This window comes from Lontra canadensis, unplaced genomic scaffold (assembly GCF_010015895.1).
Source record: "Lontra canadensis isolate GAN:19392208 unplaced genomic scaffold, GSC_riverotter_1.0 scaffold6, whole genome shotgun sequence".
Taxonomy (NCBI): Eukaryota; Metazoa; Chordata; class Mammalia; order Carnivora; family Mustelidae; genus Lontra; species Lontra canadensis.
The window spans coordinates 33,400,656-33,425,094 of NW_022631000.1; the positions used below are offsets into that span (position 1 = coordinate 33,400,656).

The 24,439-nt window shown below is 38.5% G+C and overlaps 1 protein-coding gene across 4 annotated transcripts in view; it reads left to right on the top strand.

The window, feature by feature from the left end:
• MME (membrane metalloendopeptidase) overlaps positions 1-15,203 on the top strand; it is a 101,991-nt gene extending 86,788 nt beyond the window's left edge. For all 4 annotated transcript variants that reach the window (XM_032852554.1, XM_032852557.1, XM_032852556.1 and 1 more), the window contains exons 18-23: positions 142-261; positions 1,778-1,911; positions 2,739-2,804; positions 5,783-5,878; positions 6,191-6,267; positions 14,007-15,203. In XM_032852554.1, coding sequence (XP_032708445.1) covers positions 142-261; positions 1,778-1,911; positions 2,739-2,804; positions 5,783-5,878; positions 6,191-6,267; positions 14,007-14,106 — 593 coding nt within the window. In that variant the 3' untranslated portion in view covers positions 14,107-15,203. The remainder of the gene's footprint in view (positions 1-141; positions 262-1,777; positions 1,912-2,738; positions 2,805-5,782; positions 5,879-6,190; positions 6,268-14,006) is intronic.
• The last annotated feature ends 9,236 nt before the right edge of the window (positions 15,204-24,439 follow it).

The following is a 24,439-nucleotide window of genomic DNA, read 5'->3' on the forward strand; positions in this document are numbered from 1 at the left end:
TTTCATCACAAGAAGACTTTTGTATATAATTAAGTGAAACTGATGAACTGGAAAGTAGCTTAGCAGGCAGAAAGCCCAGCCCAGCGCTGCCATTGGAGAAGAATGCCACAAATCATCTTTAACCATCTTCTTTCCTTGTAGTCTTCCCAGCAGGCATTCTGCAGCCCCCCTTCTTCAGTGCCCATCAGTCTAACTCATTGAACTATGGGGGTATCGGCATGGTCATAGGACATGAAATCACCCATGGCTTCGATGACAATGGTAAAGTACCATGGACCCTTTCCTTTGGCTGGGACACACCCTGATAAACTTGAACAGCGTTATTGTACTTGATCAGTATGAGAACACATTTAATCAAAAGGGTACCATTGACTAATAGTCATACTCTCAGTGTCCCTTCTAAATTGTTGCTTAGGAAGATCAGAAATGTCTAGTAGTGAGATAAGCAGTGTGCGCTTTGCACTCTGACAAAGTAACACAAATATTCACATTTAGAAGATAACTGTGTTTGTTAACACCAACGATAATGTTCACTCTTATTTCATGATTACATATTATCTATCTGGACTTCTAGAGGACAGGGTCCATGTCTTAAAACCAGATGTAAAATCAAAAAGTAAGGTGCCTGTAAGACTTAAACTGCTCACGGATGGGAAGAACCTTTTTTTTTTTTTTTTTTTTTTTGCATCCTTTACCTAGTTCAGGACTTTGCAAATCATGGGCGCTTAAATGTTTATATGCTGCCTCAAATGGCAAAAATAGATTTAGATTTTCATTGAAATTTGAGAGGCATAGAAGTAAAAAAACACGAGATAAATAGAGAAGTGATAGTTGAAGCTATGGCAAAAATTGGTTTGCGAGTAGAGAGACAATAGGGAGAAAATAATAGAAAATCATTAAGCCTTAACTAGACTTAACTTTAGAGCCATAAAAAGAAAAGGTGACAGGAACAGTACAATTTTGGAAAGGACTTACTACATGTCTGTTAATTCAAGCATATAATAATTTTCATGGGTAGGTACCAATACCACTTCCATTTTTTTTTAATGGAAAAAAGTAGAGGTACATGAAAGACTTGCTCGAAGTTACAAACCTAGGAATTAGTGGAATCAGGATGTGAGGCCAAGTAGTTTGCCTTTGTAGCCTTCTTCTCATTCACTATATCGTAAGTATTCAAAAGGATGATAAAATGAAGTGTTAAAACGTGGCAGATAATGGTACTGTAGTTCAAAAAAAGGAAAGATCGATGAGGGTTAGCAGGAAAGCTCCAGGAGGAAAAGTGACTCTTTCTTTGTGCTTGAAGTAGATGGAAAACTCTGATCCACAGTGTCTCATGAGGGGTTTGAGACATGAAATGAGTGCAGAATAAAAATAGTATTTTTCAATCTCAAAATATCAAATTAAACAGACTTGGTCCATATGAAAACCATCCAAGAGAAACAAGGCACGATTTCAGGAGTGGCTTAACTGGTGGCCTCAGCTGAGGTATCAGGAACCACGTGGGTACAAAGCCTGGATCAATACTAAGGCCCACAAGCAAAGCCGGCCCTCACAGTCCACGTTTCATCAACACGAGATGAGAAAGGGGAACAGTTCTTCACATTACCTGTCCACTTGAGTGTTCTCTCACACAGTGGGATCATATGGGATTTCTGTTTTTAACTTTTTAAAGAATGGATATATCCAATCTTAAGTCCGTGCCTTTTGAATTAAAGATATCTTAACCATAATTCTTGATGTAATGAGTTCCCCTTTTACTTAAATCATTTTATTACAGGCAGGAATTTTAACAAGGATGGAGACCTCATTGATTGGTGGACTCAACAGTCAGCAAATAATTTTAAAGCCCAATCCCAGTGCATGGTGTACCAGTATGGAAACTTCTCCTGGGACCTAGCAGGTGGACAGCACGTACGTTAGAATTCTCTTGAAAAGTTTTGGATATATTCAGTCTTTGTTACCACTTTTGCTTTCTTTTCTGGAGCATAAATGACATATAATGTTACATTAGTTTCAGGTGTACAATTTAATGATTTGACAAGTTTATACATTGTGCTATGTTCACAAGAGTGGCTCCCATCTGTCCCAATACATCGCTATTACTGTATCGTTGACTACATTCCTTATGCTCTGCTTTTATTCCGGTGACCTACACATTCCATAACCGGAAGCCTGTATCTCCCTCTGCTCTTCACCCGTTTTGCCCCTCCCCCTAGTCCCTTCCCCTCCAGCAGCCATCAGTTTGTTCTCTGTATTTATAGTTCTGATTCTGCTTTTTGTTTGCGTATTCATTTTTTTTTAAGATTCCATTTATGGGTGGAGCTATATGGTATTGGTCTTTCTCAGTCTAACTTATTTCACTTAGCATACTGCCCTCTAGGTCCATCCACGTTGTCTCAAACGGCATGATCTCATCCTTTTTACGGCTGAGTAACATTCCATTGTGCATATGTGTGCACGTGTTTCACTTCCTTCTTATCCATTTGTCTATCCATAGACACTTAGGTTGCTTCCATAACTTGGCTAATGTAAAGCTGCAGTAAATAAATATATCTTCTCAAGTCAGTAGTTTCATTTCCCCTGGGTAAATACCTAGTAGTGAAATTATTGGATCATATGGGATTTTTGTTTTTAACTTTTTAAAGAATGGACAAATCCAATCTTAAGTGCCTTATTGATGCCTTCTTAACAATCCGAATACAGGTAAGGTTCTTTAAGCATCTTTTGTTTTTTAACAGCTCAATGGAATTAATACACTGGGAGAAAATATTGCTGATAATGGAGGTATTGGCCAAGCATACAGAGTGAGTAATAACACTTTCTCCCATTCTAGTGGTTGGAGTGATAATATCCTACTTAATCATTCATTGAAAGCCTTTTGAAAAAGGCACATATAATGTAGGCAGTAAACAATGAATAGAAAGTAGAAAATACACGTGGGAAAAGGGGATTGTAAGTGCTAGGCAGAAAGAGCAGTATGGGTGTGATTGAGCTGAACAGTCTAGGCTTCTGGAAAGCTGGGGAGAGGAAACCTGGAACGTGATAGCAGCAGAAATGAGGAGGCATGCAAGTTCCACAGAGGAAGCAACATTTTTCTAAAAAAATGAGCTCTAAAGTAATTTTCTTTTTTATAAAAGGGGCCTCCTTGAAAGGATTTTTTCAGTCGTTGACCAGTGTATTAAATAGGACCTCAGCTTCACAGCAGGTGATGCAATCTTTGGGAACGATAACCACAGTCCAGTTACGACGACGTGGTGAGAGACTGAAGTGATACAGCTCCAACACACGGCCTCGTGGTCATCCAAACTGTTACACCCAGAGGAGCGTATCGATGGAACATCCCTTAGAAGCTCATTTAGCCTTTCATTCATTCTTGCATTCAACAAATACTTGTTGAGGACTTCACTTGTGTATTTGGCACTATTCTCAGTGTTGGAGACACAGCTGTGAACCCTCCATAAAATATATCATTATTTGATAATTGGAGCAGGCATTAAAAGATGGTCTAGTTGATGCCATGTGCACAAAAAAAGTAGGGATTTTCACAAATGAGTAGAGGAATAATGGTGTTGGAAGCAACAAGAAGGAGTGAGGGTAGTTTTGAGTGTTTCTTCCAACGCTGAGGTAGTTGACATTTGGAATAATGAACACCATCTGCTTGAGAAGGTACAGGGGACAAAGTGCCCCAGTTAAAACCAGACTTCTCTAAGACAAGGATGGATGGAGTATTCTGTGCAGTGGATGAGGATATAAGATTACTTGTCCACCAGAGAAGTGTATGGATTAGAGGGGAGGAGGCAGTGGTTGGGACAGGAAAGGGTAAGCTTCAGAGCATTGTGGGAGAGATGACAGGTAGAGCCCATAACTTGGCAGTGACGATGGATGATCAAAGTGTGAGTTTTGGGAGATTCAGCGGCCTGCAAAGTTGACAAAAGAGTGAGTCCCAGCAGAATCCAGGGGGGGTGGTAGACGGTTGCTCCTTTGAATGGTTGGTAATACTTTGACTAAATACCAGGCAATGTGCATTTTACCTTGATGGGTGCTAGATACTTTTGTTTTCCTACAAGTATTCTTGAGCTTTATACTTGGACACGATTAAATTCCTCGGAAATGGTTTGATCCTTCTGGACCTTGCTTTTACAACTTGTTAGAGGGGCTAGGGCAGGGCTCAGTCTAGGGAAAATTATTCTCCACTGCTGAGGCAAGACCTACTGGGTGAATCTTGAGGTGCCCGTCTGATCTCTAGAGATCCTCTCCTATACAGCTTTCTCCTCTTTAGGACCCTGTCCTTGGTGTCCTTGAACTCTCAGCTCCTTCTCAACTCAGGCAGTCCCTTGGGCTCCAGTTGAGTTTCCCTTCTCTGTGTTGTAGCCTGGAAATGCTTAAGGCAATAAGCTGGGACATTTATAGGGCTTACCTTATTTGTTTACCATCTCAGAGCAATCACTCTCTTTTATGCCTGATGTCCAGTGTCATGCACATATATTTTGCCCATCATTTGTTGTTGCAGCAGAAAGGTGAATCCAGTCTCTCTTACTCCATCTTGCCTGGAAGTGGAAGGCATGGGCACTGTTCATTCTCATGTAGTTATTTCTGATATTCAGACAGATTAAAAATCATTGCTGTAAAAATGCAACCAAAATCTAGGTTGATGGTACTTCCATGAAGATCTTCACCTAAAACAAGTACAGACTTACTATAATGAAGCAAATTATAATTTTTATTTTATTTTATTTTTTTAAGACTTTATTTATTTATTTGACAGAGAGAGACACAGTAAGAGAGGGAACACAAGCAGGGGGAGGGTGAAGCAGGCTCCCCACTGAGCAGGGAGTCTTATGTGGGGCTCCATCCCAGGACCCTGGGATCATGACCTGAGCTGAAGGCAGATGCTTAACATCTAAGCAACCCAGGTGCCCTGCAAATTATAATTTCTTATACATGAAATCATAGTATCTAATACCCTGTCCCCTTTGCTAGATTGTGATCTCCCCAGGAGGGAGCAGGCTCAAGTCTTCCCCATATTCCTAGTATCTTTACATAATAGAGACTCAATAAATCTGTGTTAATGGCAAGGAGGAGGACATGAAATATATCTTCTGCTTATCTAATTGATCACTTTCCTTTGTATTAAATTGGAGGTAACACGTCTCTGAAAGTTTATTGTAAATTCCTTAAATATGTTTAGTAGAAGAAAACTGCATTTTTCTATAGTATTCATAGAGCCTTAAGAATTAAGGACACTTTCTGACATCCAAGTGACCTAAATTCCTTCTTCCTAATGTAACTGAGGTTTAGTCCATTTTGCTCTGTCTTCTGGGGTGCAACCACAATTACTCATCTTCATGCTTAGAATCATAGGATACTAATTTTTAAGAGATCTTAAGGAATCCCTTGATTTTTGGCATGAATCATTCAAAGTTGGGAGTAAATCTTTCTTGCTAAGAGTAGTAAGTGAGCTAAATATGGCAATTACAGAATGACTCCCTTGGCAATTCATTCTTCCACCTGGCAAGACTTATCCATCTGTCTACAGAATGATGTTTATATAAGTTTTTTATCATTTATATAAGTCATCCATTCATTCAACTGACACTTACTGATCATTGACATTTTCAGAGCATTTGTAAATAAATTCTGGTTTTCTTTTTAATCCATGAACCAGTTGTAGGTTGCCGTATGTAAATAGATTATTATAGTGGGTTGGATGGTCTTTTGCACAGATTTATACATGAATTTAGAAAATTATAAACATCGTGTTTCTGTTTCATTAACTGCCTAGGCCTATCAGAATTATGTTAAAAAGAATGGTGAAGAAAAATTACTTCCTGGACTTGACCTAAACCACAAACAACTATTCTTCTTGAACTTTGCCCAGGTATTGTATCTTTCTTGATTGATAGATACGAAAATCATTTTGAGTTACAATTTCATAGTTAGTTAGATATTGCATGCTGAGTTTTCTTGTTTTAATCAGTTGTGGCAGAGCATTTGACGTGACTGACTTTCCCTGTTTATAAAACACTATCAGCTCATATTAATGGTAATTATGTTCCTGGTTGCCTATCACTGAACATTATTTGAAGAGTAAATGGTTGAGAAATGCAGAATTCCAATTTAATTTTTGCACACAAATACTCTTCGATGGAACCCAAGCACACCACTTTCCTTTTTCTGTTCCTATCCCTAGGTGTGGTGTGGCACCTACAGGCCAGAGTATGCTGTCAACTCCATTAAAACAGATGTTCACAGTCCAGGGAATTTCAGGTGCGTGGATTTGAGCAGCAGTCCAGCTGCTCCGACATTGACTCCATTACTTCCACATTCCGAAATTGATTTTTTGTAACTCTGACTGTAAAATTTGGAAATCCAGGGTTTGTTTGTTTGTTTGTTTTTTTCCTTTTGAGGGTCACAGATAAGATCAACAGAACACAGCAGGATAAATGTCATGTTTACATAAGCAGAGCCTTGACTGCTCTTAGCCTCAGAATGTACGTGACCTATGCTTCGTGCTTGATGGATTCCAACAAAGACATTGCCTGAGAATAGTGGTCCTATTTAAAGCTAGCACAAAGACATTTTTAAGAGCCTATGAAAAGTTTAGGCCTAGCACCAATGAGTAGACATTCCAAAGAAAGATTTCCGTTCAACGTATAAAGAGAAATGTATTGTTGTTTTTTTTAAGATTATTTATTTATTTATTTGACAGACAAAGATCACAAGTAGGCAGAGAGGCAGGCAGAGAGAGAGGGAAACAGGCTCCCCACTAAGCAGAGAGCCCAATGCGGGGCTCAATCCCAGGACCCTGGGATCATAACCCGGGCCGAAGGCAGAGGCTTTAACCCACTGAGCCACCAGGTGTCCCAAGAGAAATGTGGTTTAGTTAGAGGTTGTCCAACATAACATAGTTATCCCCAGAACTCCAGAAGAGCGTACCTTGAAGCAGAGGTCAGAGGACAGCCCATCAAGGATGCTGGAGAGAAATGCTCTGGTAGAGTGAAAGGTTGAGTTAGAAGAGATCTAAAGTCCTTTGGAGATGAGAAAATCTAAGAGAGCATTGTATTGAAAGAGAATCACTCTAACCACTGTTCCAGTGTTAAGTCCTGGATCCCCATGTATCCAATTTAGGACTGAATTATTAATGCTCCCCCTTCCCACATAATATTAACATTTCATCACTGATTTACTGATCAACAGTACTTCTCAGGCAGGAACTCTAAAAAAACAAACTTAAAATTTCGTAGAGTGGTTTGGAAAACAGTTTGAGAATAAAAGAGAATTAATGGGCTGAGTTTTAAAAGCCCTTCCTAAAATGAATGTACATATACTGCCTGGATCATTCACTCCTGGGGAAAAACCATATTCAGTTATGAAACAATAAAAGACACATTTACAAATTAAAGAGTTTACTCAGCTTGTTCTAGTATCACCATCGTAATCACCATCATTTAGTATTTGCCTTAACTGTTCTTTCAAATTTCATTCACTCAACAACTGTTTATTGTGCGCCCATTAAGTATGTGATCCAAGGTAAATTCAGTCTTGCTAGAAAAGTCAAATTAACTTCTTTTTAGATAATGAGCAGCAAAAATCACTGGATCAATTCCCATTGCAGTTTATCTAAGTAACTTTTTGTTTTCATTTTTAGAAGTTGTCTTTTTCCTTACTGAAGTCTTCAGATGAGAAAATAGGGGACTCTAATACTGAAGCACAGAGGGCAATTATTATAAGCTCACATAAACCATGATCACAGTCTAATTGGTCAGAGCTCTTCCCTTTATAGCCTCATGAACTAAAGCATATATATGCACAAAATCCTAATGAATTTAAGTAATATTATTATAATACCTGGTACACCTGGCATATCCTGAGAGAATGGGGCTTGCAAATTGAAAGTTTTTGATAACTAAAATTTGTTCCTTGAGTATTAACATTTTTATCTTAACCGCTGGATTAAAATTTCTGTTTAAAATACATTTTCTGCCTTATTGCCTTATTAACACTGTATCCTGAACAAAACCTAGCATTTTTTTCTTAAATGACACAGACTATTGCTATGACTATTAGTTGGCATTTTAGTATTTATTAGCTTAGAGAAATCCTCAAAAGCTAGACTATGGAGAGCTATTTATTCCTACACTATAGAGCCACCAGTGGGGATATGGTGATGCTTTTTTCACTTTTCATTTTGGCTTTTTATTAGGGTTTTCCTGTTTGTTTGTTTCTTTCCTCATTCTCTTTTCTGTTACTACATTGCCTGCCTTTTGCCATCCCATTCCTTCATTCTGATTAGCTCAGGAGGCAGATCCTTATAATTGAATGGTGGAAGAAAAATGAACGCAAGCTTTGAAGTAAGAAACACTTGAGTTCCACCCATGGCTCTGCCATTTATAAGTTGTTGCTTAAACTCTGTGTCTCAGTTTCTAGATATTTTACATTAGGATTAAATTATCCTGCGAGTTAAGAGGGTTAGTGTTAATATAGAAAAAATATTTATTATATATATATTTGAAAATTAGAGCTAGGATTGTTTTTAGATAAGAAAGGTCTGAACAGGGGCACGTGGGTAGCTCAGTGGCTTAAAGCCTCTGCCTTCGGTTCAGGTCCTGATCTCAGGGTCCTGGGATCGAGTCCCTCATCAGTCTCTCTGCTCAGCGGGGAGCCTGCTTCCTCCTCTCTCTCTGCCTGCCTCTGAGTACTTGTGATCTCTGTCTGTCAGATAAATAAATAAAATATTTAAAAAAAAAAAAAAAAGGTCTGAACAGAGTAAGAATCCCCAGGAGGAAACATATGGAGTTTGCAACAGTTTTTATTACCTGAGAGTCAGGGGCTTTTTGTGCCCATTTCTTACGTCTGGATAGTTCAGAATGTCAGTAACTGATCACTGATTAAATGATATATAGGTAAATATCCAACTGTTTTCTACCCTCAGTTTTAAACTGAAAACAACTGTATTATAAATATGTAAAATTTGCTCTCTGTAAAAATACATATTATTTTATTATAAAATATGTAAAGTTATTCACGGCTTTATTTGTAACATTCTTTGTTCTGGTGCAAAAGATGCCTCTGACTATTTTTTGTTTATTGTAAGAAAAGTATGTGTTGTTTTTTAAAAAGGGTAAACGGAATGCCAACCTTTTGTCAAGGAAATTATTATTTTCTCTGGAGGTAAAGGGATTTCCTTGGCAAAAGGTTGAGGTTACATTTAGTTTTGGAAACAGGCTGCTTCCTGGCTGTACAAAGTAAAACATATTTTTAAAGAGCCTTAAAATCTAATCGACGCTGAATTGCTATTGAGAAGTTGTGCGTAGTGGTTTGTGTAGAAGCATTTCTGAAGTAGAGGGAGATTTTGTAACGTTATGCCTGAATACCACAGTATGAAAACAGAGGGCAAATGATACTCGATATAAAGCTGAATCTCTGAGGGTTGCTGGGGGGCGGGGTTTTGGGGGGGTGGGGTTATTATGGACATTGGGGAGGGTATGTGCTATGGTGAGTGCTGTGAAGTGTGTAAACCTGGCGATTCACAGACCTGTACCCCTGGGGAAAAAATATATTATATGTTTATAAAAAATAAAATTAAAAAAAAAAAGCTGAATCTCTAAAACCACTTGTTAGGTCTGAGATGTAGTTGTTCTATTCCTCCTAACTAAAGTCTTATGTACTTCAGATAAACTTCTAAAACTTTAGTGTTTAAAACAAAAACGTTTCTCCTTGATGTGCTAGAAATTGAACTCATAATTTAGATGACTTCTTTTTGGAAATTCAGTTTCTGTTCGCCGTCCCCACTTGGAATGGTTGTCATGCTCATATGGGCCATCGAATCTACAGATGTGTCTCTAAAGTTATCCAGATGTAATACTTCTCAACAGTACATAAGGGTCTGATACATTTTTTTAAAGCATGTCCAAAGGGACAAAGTGATACCAATGTATACTAAATAGTAAAGTAGTGCTCATTTAGATGCTTAAGTTGCTCAATATTATCTTCTAGTCAGAATAAAAGGGGACTTTATAGAACTAACACCACTAATAAAGCAAGATATTTTTTCCACAGCTTTTTACTTGTAAGATATTCTTTCTGGTGTTTTATGTAGACATTTTCTGATAATATGGTGATTCTGTTCCCTATTATTCCATGAGTTAGTATGTGTATGCTAAATCTACTCTTTGAAATACTAATGTTTCCTCTATTTGCCTTAAATATTAACATTGTCTCTGATATTTTGTAAATGTCAGTTTTTATTTTGGTGAACCTTGGAGCACTTGTTAATCTACAGATCACATCTGGGAATGTATTCAGGCATTTGTTTCTTTGTGAATTTATAGTGGAGCATGTGCTGATCAATGGGACCTTCCTTTAACAAAATCATGAAAAACAGGGATAAAGATTGGATAGTTTATTTATGAATGCAGCTAGTTAACCTTGTAACCAAGTCATTCATTTAAAAGAAGTAACAAAGGGTGTCAGAAGACCAATTAATTGCAAAAAGCTCCTTCAGTAATTTAAAAATCCAGTTAAGTACAATCAGGAGTAGTCTTCTTGATCAGCTGAAGTTCAGCTCCATATCCCTTAGATGTTTTTAAAACAACTGATTATTTGCCAAGGGAATAAACAACAACAGTACAATAAAACATTTTTTATAATAAAGTCAAAATTTCAAGTAAATCACTTTAAGAAATAACCAATAAACACTGCACAGTTTTCATATAGCATGAAATTCATGGAAGTCTTTTATGTAATATTAATGAAATATGACCCCACTCTTAAGAGAAGGGATTCATTTGATTAATAATGTATCCACTTTCTGAAATAGATTATTTATGTCATCCACCCAAAGAATTAATGTAAACAATAAGACATTAATCAGAATCCTAGGAAGGTCAGTGAAGTCCTGGTACATGGTTGACCTAATTATTCAGCACCAAGTGATCTTAGGTGAGGCCTTTGGATGGAAAGAGAAGAGCTGGAACGGAAATGGAGAGGTCACCGTGCATTAGGTTGAGTGTTGCTACATGGCTAACTGCCATGGGTGCTTTGTGAAGACTTCCCTTCTTAGAGGTGTGTGGGTTGTTTTGTTTTTCCATTCCCCTCATGTTTTTTTTAACAAATGCAGAATTAAATCATAGGTTTGGACATTTTACTGAAGTACTTGTCCCCATGTGATTATATCTAAGATACTATCCTTTAAAAAAAAAGTTTAATAAAATGAAAACAGAAAAGAGCATTTCTTCCAGTATGTAGATCCCAGATGCTTTCCCTGTCCATCAGGGAGCTTATTGCTCCATTTGAGGATCAAGTCAGGCCGCCATGATGACTGTCACTCAGCCAGCACTTCCCACTTCCTGAAGTGGGAAGGGGATTGAATTAAAAGAAACAAAGTTTCTCTCTGTCTCAGAGTCCATGAGCCTAGAAACTTAAAAGACTAAAGACCAATACAAATTCCTGATATCTAAAATCTTTTTATTCCTTGGGGTGCATGGCTGGCTCAGTTGGTAGCACGTGGGACTCTTGATCTTGGGGTTGTGAGTTCAAGCCCCATGTTGGGTTTAGAGATTACTAAAAATAAAAAAGTCTTTTTGTTCCTACATATATGACCAGTTTTGACCAAGCATCAAGTGAATTTGTTCTTGGACTTTCAGATATAAGAAATGACACATCACCATCATCATCATCATTATTATTATTATAGCAAATTAATTTAATCTCCAAGCTCCCACCCTAAGCTTGGAGGTAAGAAATTTCAGTAGTTTTCAGTGTGTTCCTTTTTAGGGTTGTACGGGAATCCGAAGACCCAGAAACTAGGGAATTAGCCTCCAGTTATCCCCAGCCTGCCATGGTCCCGCGGATATCTCTGCAGTTCAAGGGCTTCATCTGAAGTCGGGCAGCTTCATTTCCTTCTGGCGGTCATGGGCAAGGGCCTCAGGAACCACTGCCCTTGAAGTTCAGTCTGCCGCACATTACATGCCATCCTCTCAGAGGTCTTCTCAGGGCCCTGCTCACAGTGGGAGGCTTGTCTTTGTCATTCATACAACACACCATTCTGGGCCCCTCCTCATCTTTGGAGAGGTCTGTCTTCACCATCTCAAGGGGATTAAGAGATCTGGCCCCCACACCACCTCAACACTCCCATACCAGGAAGATTCCTGTTAATCTTTAAGACTCCACTAGGAGTACTAAAAAAAAAAAAAAAAAAAAAAAAAAAAAAAAAAAAAAACCCAACCCATGCAACCAAAAAGTTTACATTCTCCCTGAAGGATAGGGGAGTTGTGATGTTAGGGATGGAGAAATAGTTGATGTGGTAATGGTTGACACATTAAGAAGTCTGACTTTTAGAAATTAGATACAGATCTGTCTTTCCTGGAATGGGGATAAAGAAAAGAAATGTTTGCTTTTTCTCATGGTTGGTCCATAGTAGCAAATAAACACAAAAATGCTAAGCAGTGTTTTTCTTCGTAATGTCCTATTCCTCCTATATATGTAATCACCATGACCAGCTGACAGGCTTTTTTCTTCAGGAAGTATGTGCTGAGTCCTACAATATACAAAGCAGTGTGTGAGACTTAGTGGGGAGGGCAGCAGGGAGCCAGAGATACACAGGATTTTGCTCTCCGATTACAGTGTAAGCTGATGTCACAAAGTCAAGAAGGAGAATGAATCACTGTGAACTGATAGGGCTACTACTGGTGAGAGGAACTAATTAGGACATTCTTTGAAGAAAGCCTTTGCAGAGAGGTATTTAAGTAGAGGCATGAAAGCTGAGGAGGAGTAGATCATGGAGTCATTGGGCAGTAACTTTTCAGGGTATTGGTCCATAGGAGCAGAAGGCCCTGAAGAAGGAAAGAAATGTCTGGTTTGATGACTGGAAAGTAGGTCTGTGTAGTTTGAGCCTGATGAGAAATAGGAAGAGAAACATACTATGAGGAGGCCGGGAAGGTAGGCTGGAGCCATCAGAACATTGGAGACCATGGAGAGGAGTTGAATTTCATTCAAACCCCTAGAAGGTTTTAAGTAAGGGAATTAGGGAATCTGACCTAAACTTTAAAGAGCATTCTGCTGTGTGGAGAATGGGTCAGAGGAGATAAGACTGCAAAGATTTATACTTAGCACACCTGCCATGTATGGAGAGCTCAGTAATTAGAACATACTCTCCTGTCCCTTGCCCAAGGTCTTCCCACCACTCACGTCTATTTGCCTCCCTGCCCTTCCTCCCAACCCAAGGTAGGTGTGGTGGGATGGTCCCAGCGGGAAGAGAAGGAAGGGAGCTGGTTGGGGTTTATGGGAAAACATGACTTCTGCATCATTGTACTGACCTATCTCTCCTCTCAAATGCTGTTTGGTGCCGACAGTGGGTCAGTCAGTGTTGTTTTTGCCCATTGAGGTCAGAGATAAGAAGATGTTGACTTTTTGCCAGCCCTTTCCAGTTAACTCAGGCTGAATCCAGTTTCTGGTACCTATGAAGTTCTTTTGGAAAAAAAAAAAAAAGGAAAGAATGATCTTCCTTATTAGATCAGATCAACAAATATCTATTTAAAGTCTATTATATTTAAGTTATCATGTGAGCCCTTCCAAGACATACTGAAAAATCGTGATTTTATTTTTGACCAAACTCTTCTTCTAATAACTGCTATTCTGAATATCAACTATTCATTTATTTTACAACATGCATAGGGTGTTTATAAATTAACTCCCCCATGACAACCTTAAGATGCAGGTTACTATTATATGTATCCTACAGGAAAGGAAACTGAAGCAGAGAGGCACTAAATAAATACAACTCATAACCAGGCTTCAAGCCACAAAGTCTTCAAAATCTGTGCTCCTGTACGTTGTTGCCTGTCCATTTAAAAATTCTGTTAATGAGTAGAACTTTTTTTTTTTTTCGTCTCAGGCTCTAAATTCCAAATTCCCTTGATAGGCCTACATGAAGAAATTCTGTAGAGCTCCTACATGGCATAGGCCTAAGTATCAAATGCTGACAATGACTTTTGTTTGTTTCACAGGATTATTGGGACTTTGCAGAACTCCCCTGAGTTTTCAGAGGCCTTCCACTGCCGCAAGAATTCATACATGAATCCAGAAAAGAAATGCCGAGTTTGGTGATCTTCAGAAAAAGTGGTGTGGCCCTTCGCTAGACTTGCCAACACCACAGAAATGGGGAACTCTGTCCACAGAGGTCACTGTAATTACATGGGGTTAGTTCACAGAGATGACAGAGCATCATATTAGAAATGAGGTTAGGTTATTCTGGAAAAGGTGTGGAGAGAGGATGGGGCGCCCGGTGTCTATCAAATCAATCACTTTTCACTGTGTAAATAATGCTTGATCTCTGAAGATATTACCATTCATTTCTGTTTCTCATATGATCTGCCAGTTTGAAAACAGTGTTAAACACTCGATGTAGACTGGGATTTCTAATCAAATGGAGATTAAAGAGATTGAAGCATACAGTTGGCTCCAACAGCACAGCTGCGGCATGAGGGTTAAAAACACATTGCCTAACTACTTATCTTTACTTTTATTTGCAACATTTCGCTCCTACAGAACTCTTCCAAAGAATTCTTATACATCTTGGGGCCTTGGGACTTAAAGTAATTTTAAACCAATTTTGCCAATCATCAGTTATTCATTCCAAGATCATTTTATTTTAAGCTACTCTTAGGGCTAAAATGAATGTCTGAAACTGGTTTTCATTGTACCTGCTTTCACCAATACTGAGATTCTTGGGGCTCCCTGCAATTTTCTAAGCAATTTCTTGTTCTCTCTCTCTCTCTCTCTCTCTCTCAAAACTTGATCTTTTTAAGAGATTTGTAGTAATGTATAAATAATTTTTATATTTAATTATTAACTACATTTATGACTAAGTAATTATTATTATAAGTAATCATGGAATATTGACGCTTCAGACAGATGAATAGTTACAGACCAAGATCTGTAAAGTGATGTACAAAGGAAGATTTGAGACTTTTTAAACTTATCAGTCATATTGATAAAAAGCTTTAAGCACAAACTCTGGGTTAAAAATTGTCATTGGACAGTTGTCTAAAGCGGGATTTTCAAAATAAACTCTGTTCCTGAGGGCTATGATAAAAGGACAACACTACGTCTGTGTAGCTCTGCATCTCCTTATCTTTTCAGGTGTGTCATCTGACGGAAATATTTTGATAATAAATTGAAATTATAAGCCCATTACTCACCAAGCCTGTTGTGCCGGCTGTCTAGCTTTGGAAAGTGCATTTCTGAATATAGATGAGAGGCTTCCCCACCTCACACAGACTGCTTCTGAAACCCTAACTCACACAGAGTTCGGGGAGGACACTGTCTAGTCCCTGACAGGAATTTATCTCTCGAGGCTTTTATCTCCTTCTCTTTCCCTGTCCTTTTGGCTAGTTTGGTTAATTTCATTACTTGGGTAATAGTTTACAAAAGAGGTGTTTTCCCTTTTTTTCCTAAAAAAATGAAAATGAGGGAATTACGCTTCAAAATATGTGTTAGTTTTCTTGCTTCTTGAAAAATGCCCATTTACCTTTTTTAAAAGTTATGAAAATATAATGTATCCACAAAAGTTTCATTAAACATAAGTTACAACTCAGTGAACTTTCTCTGGCTGAACACAGCCCTGCAACCAGCACCTTTAAGAAATAAAACATTACTAGTGCCTTAGTACTTAGTACTTAGTACTTCCAACCACCACTTCCTTCCTCCAAGGACAACTACTGTCCTGACTCCTAATTTCATACATTAGTTTTAATCGATGAGCATGTGTTCTTTTGTATCTGGCTTCTTTCACCCAGTGTTACATTTTGAGATTCATCTGTATTATTGCATTCGACTATGGATTTCTCATTGTCATTACTCAATACTATCCTATTGTGTGATTATAGGACAGTTCATCCATTCCATTGTTAAAAGGCATGTGAGAAGCTTCCGGTTTGGGGCTGTTACAAATGGTGCAATTATGAGCCTACATACTTGCACTTACCTATCTTTCTTAACTTGAGATTTTAATGAGCTCATTTCTACAAATTCATCAAGTTATTATAAATATTGAAAATACAGTTTTAAACTAGCCGTGGATAGCCTTATCTTTTTCTTCTTATATCACTGCTACCATTATTATGGATAATTCAAATTCTACTTATGGATATATTTCCTTAAAGAAACTAAAAACACAAGTAAGATTGGTGGTTAGAGCAATAGGAGCATCCAGTTCTGAAGAAAACAACAGTCTTTGAATCATTTAATTTCTATCCTGTCAGAGCAGCTGAAGAACAACTAGTACAAATTACGAAAAGATACTAAATTCCCCCACTCTTTAAAACGTCAGTCTCCCATCCTTTATGGAAGGACTTGAGTGAAATTTTCTGGGGAAAAAGAAAGAAAAAAACCTTTCCAATGCCTGGATCTCCTGTGTCTAGAAATGTCAGATTTCCTGGGACTAAGGGATACACCCAAGTGAAAAGACCAATACCTCCCCCCTCCCACACATGAGGATATTACTAATTGTATATGGCATTGTTGTTGAGTTGTGTGGGTCTCTCAACCAGTTCCAATCACCTGGAGTTGTTCCATCAGGTAAGGCCTATTTGTAATCTCACACATAAATCCATTTCACTGTGGCTGAATTCTGGTCAAGAAAAGAGTTGAGAAGCTGAGACACGAAGGGTTGGGAGCCAATATAACTCAGGAATGAAGAGAGAAAGGAGTTCTCATTGGTAAGGAATCTGCCTCCATGCTGCAGTGTCCATGTGGGTTCTGGGTGTGAGGTGGAAAGGATGCCATCCTGAGAGAAGAGTCTTCTAGTTTTATCTGCCATTAAAGACAAAGTGACCTTGGGCATTTGATCCCTTCTCTTGGGCCTTTTCTTTTCCCACATGAAATAAAAGAAGATTCTATCAGTAGTTCTCAACAAGAGGAGAATGTGTCCAGTACTTCCTTGCTCGTAACCTGTCCCCCAGTGACGACCCACTGCGTAAGATAATTTCAGAACTCTCTAAATTTCAGATAATTTTCAGAATTCTCATGTAAATGCCTGAGTCTAGTTAGACCACATTGTATCTCAAAGACAAGGACTGAAGTTTGATCTCATTTGGGTCCATGCTGTTCTTACTAGTTTTCTCTAAAGCCTTTATTATTCCTGTTGTCACAGAGGGAATTCTCAAAGTAGAAGATAACTGTTAGTTTGGAAATAAGACTCCCCCGCCCCCCGTCAAAGATGGAAAATCAGAAAGTTTTATCAGTTCCAGTCTCAAAAATACAAAATAAAAACAAACATTTTTCATAGTATTGCTCTTCTGCCTATTCCAGCCTCCCCTCGAAAAATGTTATGGCCAAAATGGAGCTTTCGTCCCTGCCATCTTACGCTTCCTGCAGGCTTCATTTAAAAATGAAGGATATAAACTATTTCACCAATGTTTTCTTGCATATACCACTGCATTCTTCCAAAGATACCATGCTTTTCTGGACTGATTTCTTTGCAAAAGTTCAGTGAAAAGGTTGCCAAGTGTTACAGAGAGTCACAGGTATAACCAGATGATGGCTTAGGCAGAAACGCAAGTTGTCTTTGTGTACCATCCCTGGGCTGAAGGATTGGACTTGATTAATCAGGTGAAGAGAGGAGCCACCTGGGACTGTTGTCAAAGTGGCACGTGTATATTGCATTCTAATCTCTTCTTTAACAATGTCTTAATTTTAACTCCTTTGTATTTTGCATTTCCTCTAAAACCTGAGAAATACTACTGTTATTTTCCACTCTGTAGCCAAACTACTGTGCTTCTATTTTGTTGTTCAACAAAGCAGATCCTCTAGGTTGTGCCGGAGAAGCCTGGCAGAAAAATGAGCATAGACTCTTGCCAGAAATGATGATGGGCTCTCGTCTTGAACAGTACAGGAAGACTGGAAGTCTAGCAATTGTGTCTAAGTTTTATATTTCTGAATTTCCTTCCTCCCGAGAAACTAATGATACTTTTTTCAGGTGTCAGACGTGTTAACATCTGTTAACTCCTATAAATGCACTTGGTTGTCATCTCTGCTCTGATCATATCAAATTATAATGCATCTGAAAAGTTTTCTCTGTATGCAGGAAGACAAAAATGGGACCAAGTACAGTATCTGGATTATCTGTTTACCTTGGTGTAAATCTTTCAAAACACATGCTATCAAAACACATGTCTCCTGAAATACAGCATCAAAGACGTGATGCTAAGATGTTTATGGCAGCTCTACCTTTAATATCAAAGCAATAGGAAGGAAAAAGTGAAATAGGAGAAAATGCTTATATTTGTTCAAAGAAAATATGAAGAGGATGCAATGTTAGAAATACATTATGATTTCAATTATGTTAAAATATTGTTGCATAGAAAAGAGTTGGAAGAATATGTGCCAGAAATTAATAGGGAATATCTGAATGGTAGTATTATAGGTGATTCTTATTTCCTTTTTCCTCTGCATTTTACATATTTCTATAAGGTGAAAACATTACACCTTAAAAGTCATCTAAAAAGAATGTTACTTGGAAGAAAGGAAGAAATAAGGGAGAGAAGATGGAAGGGAGAGGAAAAAAGAAACCAAATTCCTTTGAATTTAAGATGTGTTCATTTATTTAAGAAGCTTTCCAGTTTGGTACTCAGGCAACTTAGACCCAAGGAATGCAGTGAAGTAGATTTTGGTCAGGAGCCTCCTTCTCCCACAACAGGCCATATCTGTTTCCCAAGGTGGCTTTGATACACACTGCTTGACACAGAGCAAGGGAATTTTCAGACCTTCCATTGACTGTGCTCAGAATGGCTCCCTGAGAACAAACCATGTGCTTCAGAGATCTTTTGGTCTTTACTCCCCCTGAGGATGCTAATGTTGGCATTCTCTCCCACCAGGTCTGCCGCCACACAACACCCTACCATCTACCAAATCATGGCCAAGGTTAAGGTTATAGCCTATGACTGAAAGAGTATCCAGTAAATTATATAGGGATTGGACCCAAATGCTACCTGAGAGGCACCATGATTTACCTGGGGTCAGATAAAATTTAAAGGTTGAACAGGGAGGAGACAGCAGGATACAATGAATCCGAGGTAACTCCCTGCTTCCATGTGGTTCTTTTTTACTTTGGCCATAGATGAAGATCACACTCATGCTAGTTTAGCCAAACCTAGAGATTTTCTTGATTGATCCACAGTACCAAATGGGGGGAATGTCTGAGTAACCGGGCCTTCTTTCATATGCCTACCTTATTGTTGCCAGCTGCCTTTCTCCAAAAGAAAGCCGTGATGGTCAACCATGCCCAGGCTCAAAAATTCTCTGCTTCCTTCACAGGGGAAGCACAGGATCTAACTATAGTCCACATTTAATATCCTAGAGAAAACCCATTGAAAATCCTAGAGAAAAAGCCCATTTTGAAAACATGTCTACCTCACTAGAGAGGGCATGGGGAAGTGGTGATGTTGTAGAAATTATGATCATTGATCCCCTTACCCTATCCTCAGAGAAGGGTAGCTTTCCAAAAGAAAAGAAATCACCATTCCTAAGAGAGAAAGCTAAAGAAGCAAATGTCCAAAACACTGGTAACACTAGATGCTTCTTAAATGCTTTGTAAGACATCTCAATTTGGATCAGATTGTGCATATTAAATTTTGAATAAGTGCCAACTTTAATTTTGTGTGATCAAAATGAAGACATGCATTTTAGTTAGATTTACTATTTAAGCAGACTTAAAGTCAATAATAGAAGGGTAGAAAGGAAGAGAAATAATACCATTTATTGGGAGCAAGGTACAGTATAGAGTTTCCACTTAATATAACTAACTTATGAGGTAATGTTGGTACCCCTGCTTTACAGATGGTGAATTTGAGTTTCACAGAGGTTTAATTAATTTGCCCAAATTCACACAGGTGATAAATGATAAGGCCAGGGACCAAACCAGGGTATGTGGAAGTCCAAAATCTACATAAATTTACTATCAAAACTCTCTATATCACTATAAAATGCATTTCAGCACATCCAAATAAATTCATTTGTAGCTAATAATTCCCAAAACACACCCTTTAAGAAAAATAAATGAAAAATAATGTGTTTTTTTTCCAATTACTTCTATGGCTTTACAAAAGCCATTGTGATTTTTAAAAGGACATTAAGTATTTTAAAGTTATATGTATAGATACTTTTAGAACATCTGCTGTTCAAGATACTGTGTTAGAAACAAAAATAAAAATAATTGGAAAAGAAGAACAAGACAAAGTAATAGTCTTTGGCTGGGCCTACACTTGTTCACTGTATCCATTCACTTCTTCCTTGATGAAGCATCACGCACCTTTTCACACATAAAAAGGCCTATTTATCTTTTGCTGGGCCCACTAGAAGATAAAAATAAATAAGACAGCTGGCCTTTTAATATAGTAGAGACATCGAAACTGTACACAAATAAATGCAGCTGAATGTGGGATGTGCCAAGAGATAATAAGAAAACAAACTCGGAGAATTCAGAAAAATTTTCTTTCCTAGCATGCCAGGCATTCTGGAAGAAGTAACACTTAAATGTTACACTTGATGAGATGGATGGGACTTTGTCAGTTGCAGAAGAAGGCAAGGAAGTATAGTGGCTAAGTGTATCTCTTACAGAAAATTAGCCAACCAACGAATAAGGAGTCCACATTGACACCAGCAAAGACAGACACTGCTACGGGGACTGTGCACTGTGAGACTGTTGACACAGCTATCCGTTGTTCACCGTTAGCTTTTTGACACGTCTTGTAAGCATTTCTTGAAAGAAAAGCTTCCCTTATTTCTTCAGATATCCTACACTATTTTCAAAGCTTTCTCATTATCACTCCACTTTGAAAGAAATCCTGTGCATTTCTTGCATTTGCTAGAAGTTGTATGGTAAGGATATTACTCCCACTCTTGGAAACTTGGAATTCTACTCTTATTCCAGTCCTGTTGCTAAATCACACTTAGCAAATAAATATTTCTCTGAATTTCCATTGTCTAAGAGTCAAAATCAGAGTTAAGATCAAAGGCTTTTCAAAACCAGAAGGCAGGCAGATGGAATATTTTGCAAACCAAACTCCTTGGAGATGATGAAAGAGATCATCGTGCAGAGGAACTAGGGCACAGTGTTATGGAAAAAATCTGAATCCAGACAGAGCCAGAGAGACCCAGGGACACACAAGGTCAAAGCAAAGACCAGCCCAAAGGCTACACAGCAAGCATTTGGCTCCCCAATACCTTGATGGTTTACCTCTGACTTCTTGACACTAATGAAGCCTGTAGGTCTTTAAAAACATGAGGGCTTTTAACTAAAAGACTAGAATTTTGTCTTTTCCTCTTCCTTTCATGTTGCTCTAGGTGACTCATTTACTTGATCCCTTTTAAACCATTTTCCTCACTAGACATTCCTGAAACAGAAAAAGCACAAAACCTGCAAACTTTAAATAGCAGAGGATTTCTTCAAAAGTAAAGAGTGAAAGCAAGAACACACTCAAAACAAAATTGAAGATTTGAGTGAGATGATAATTCAGGGGAAAACAATTTAGACAAGTCCTCTTCACTTTGCTCAGAAAATGGCGTTGGCCCACAGACCTTGAGGAAGCTGTCGAACTCCTTCAAAACTTCGTTTACCCTGAAGTAAACATAAAAATGTAAATGCATTTGTGTCCCCAAAGGTGTCTATTTCCTAGTCCCCAGAACCTGGGAATATGCCAGGGCAAAGAGGAATTCATAGTTGCAAGAGGTTGTTACCGGACCTTCGGAGGGTGAGATTATCCTGGGTTATCCAGGCAGGCCTAATGTAATCACAAGGGCCTTTAAAAACAAAAACAGGCAGCCAAGGCTAGAGTGAAGCGATGTGAGTTCCACCAATTGTGGCTGACTGTGAAGGTGGAGGAAGGTCACAAACGAGAGGATGCAGTCAGCTTCTAGAAAGTGGAAAAGGCAGGGGAACAGGCTCTCCTCTAGAGCCTTCAGAAGGAACGCAGCCCTGTTGACACATTTATTTTGGCCCCAGGAGACCCCTATTAGATTTCTGACCTACAGAAATGTAAAATAATAGATTTGTGTTGTTTTCAACCACAAACAGATTGTAATTTGTTATAGCAGCTGTAGAAAATACGGTAGGAATAAATATTGCAAGTTACATAATACTTCAGAATAATGTAAACGTTTTTGAACATTGTGCTATGCTCAGCTATTATCTTCTAATGGCAAATACACACGACTTTATAAAATCAAAGAATACTTATTATCTGTTACTAGGTAGTGAAGTATATGGTATGACGTTAGTTTGAAATAACTGGATACAGATTTTCATTATTCTCCACTAATACGAGGTCATACCTGAGTCACTCATGCAAAGACTGAAACACTGGCCTTTATAAAATAAACATAATTCACCTCACAGAGATTGGGTGTTTGACACTTAACAAGCCTTGCCTATCACCCACGTTTCATCTCAGCATGCAAACTAATTATCTACCAACAGGGCCTTCCCTGTATAAGCACTAATATGTCGGGAAAATATTTATGGCTTTATCCACTAAAGTAACTAAAGTAGAAATTGTTTAAGCAAAGCTTTGAGAAAATAGAAACCCAGGACCATGGAAGTACTAATCATAAAGCAGCCTTGAGATTTTAGTGCACTTGGCATATTGGTTTTCCTGAAAGGTTATTTATAGGTATTATTTCTACCTTAGGGCAAGCTAATGAATTGCTGTGTTCTCAGAAACTTCTACACTTCAGCCTCAGGAGTATGTCATAAAAAAGACATATTGCCCCAGTGCTCAAACATTAAAAATAAAGAGGAGATAGTCACACTGGCAAGTGCGTGGTGTCCTTGGTAGCAACACCAAGAATGTTCCTGATTTCTCAACATCCAATACCTGTAAGTCCCATATGTGCGTTGCTCACGGCTTCCTCATTCTTGCTGAGTTCTGTAGAAAGAAAAATCGATGAACAAAGCCCAGCCTGTGGCATGGGGGAGCCAGCTATGACCAGCTGATAAGAGCTGATTCTTACATTTTTATGAATTTTGTGAGCCAGTAGATACCATTTTGGAAGGTTCAGATCAGCCAACATTGCAAGTCAGGATTGGCTGTTCGGTTGATTGGTTGGTTGATGGATTCTTCCCAGAGATCCAGCTGTTCATCATTACCAGCACCCACTGGCCATGACCAAAGGCAACATGAAATCAAGTAAGTGAAACCAGGAGGGTCTTCTGAAGTAACAGAATCTAGGGGACTTCTTATATGTCTTAGATATAACAGTTTTGTGTATTTGTAACTTTTCTCACTGATGGGTCTAATATTTTCAGTACTCTAACATGTCACAGTTTTCCAATCGATGAATGTAAAGTGTGTTGAGAAAGGGGTGCCTTCCTCTGATTTATGCAATGGCAACATGGGGACTAATGCTAACTTGAGGAGGTTAACTGACATCAGACTAACTATGATATAAGGTCTAGTCATGACAGAAATGATAAAGGAGTTCGACTGAGACTATATTCGGTAAGATGCATCATTAAACCAGGTTTTAAAGATGGATAGGTTTCTTTAAGATTTTCTTTATTCATTTGAGAGGGAAAGAAAAAGCATGAGTGGGGTGGGTGGGGGACAGGGAGAGGCAGAGGCAGAGGGAGAAGCAGACTCTCTGCTGAGCAGAAAGCCCCTTGTGGGGCTGATCCCAGGACCTGGAGATCACTACCTGAGCTGTAGGCAGATGTTTAATGATCTGAGCCACCCAGGTGCCCCAAGACAGACAGATTTTTAAAGAGAAAATAGCAAGGCAAGAATTCCAAGAGACGAGAACAACTTGGGTCAAAGTTGATAAATGGGACAGTCCTTCAAAGAGCCGAAGGGGGTGTCTAAAATTAACCAGAGGAAAATTCACTTCTCAAAGTAGTTTGGGGCCCAATTGTGGGGACCTAGAATTCCAGACTAAAAAGTTTACACGTTGTAAGTGCATTTGAAATTTAAAGCCTGATTCTCTGTCAAGAAAGGGGATTGTGCTAATGTGACACCAGCCACCTAGGAACCAACATGAGAGTTCATGTCTGTTTTCTTCACCACAGTACCTTTGGGCTTGGTACAGTATCCAGACAGTGCAGCAATCAAGTTCTTTCCTGTTTGGAGACCATGAGTTGAGTTATGTCATTGTACCTAATCCTTCTACCACCAAACACTCCTGTCAAAATATTTCCAATATATTCCAACTAAGCCAATCTCAACCCCTTTTTTGAATCATTTTATAAAGTGGCTTATATAACATTTTGCCAGATTAACATTATTCGGGCACGTGATGTGATGGGCAGCGCGTGTTATATGTGACTAACTAATGAATCATTGAATGCTACATCAAAAACTAATGATGTACTACGTGTTGAATAACTGAATTTAAATGAAAATAAAATGAACAGGTTAAAGTTAAGAGGCAAGGCTTGTGCTAAGCAGAC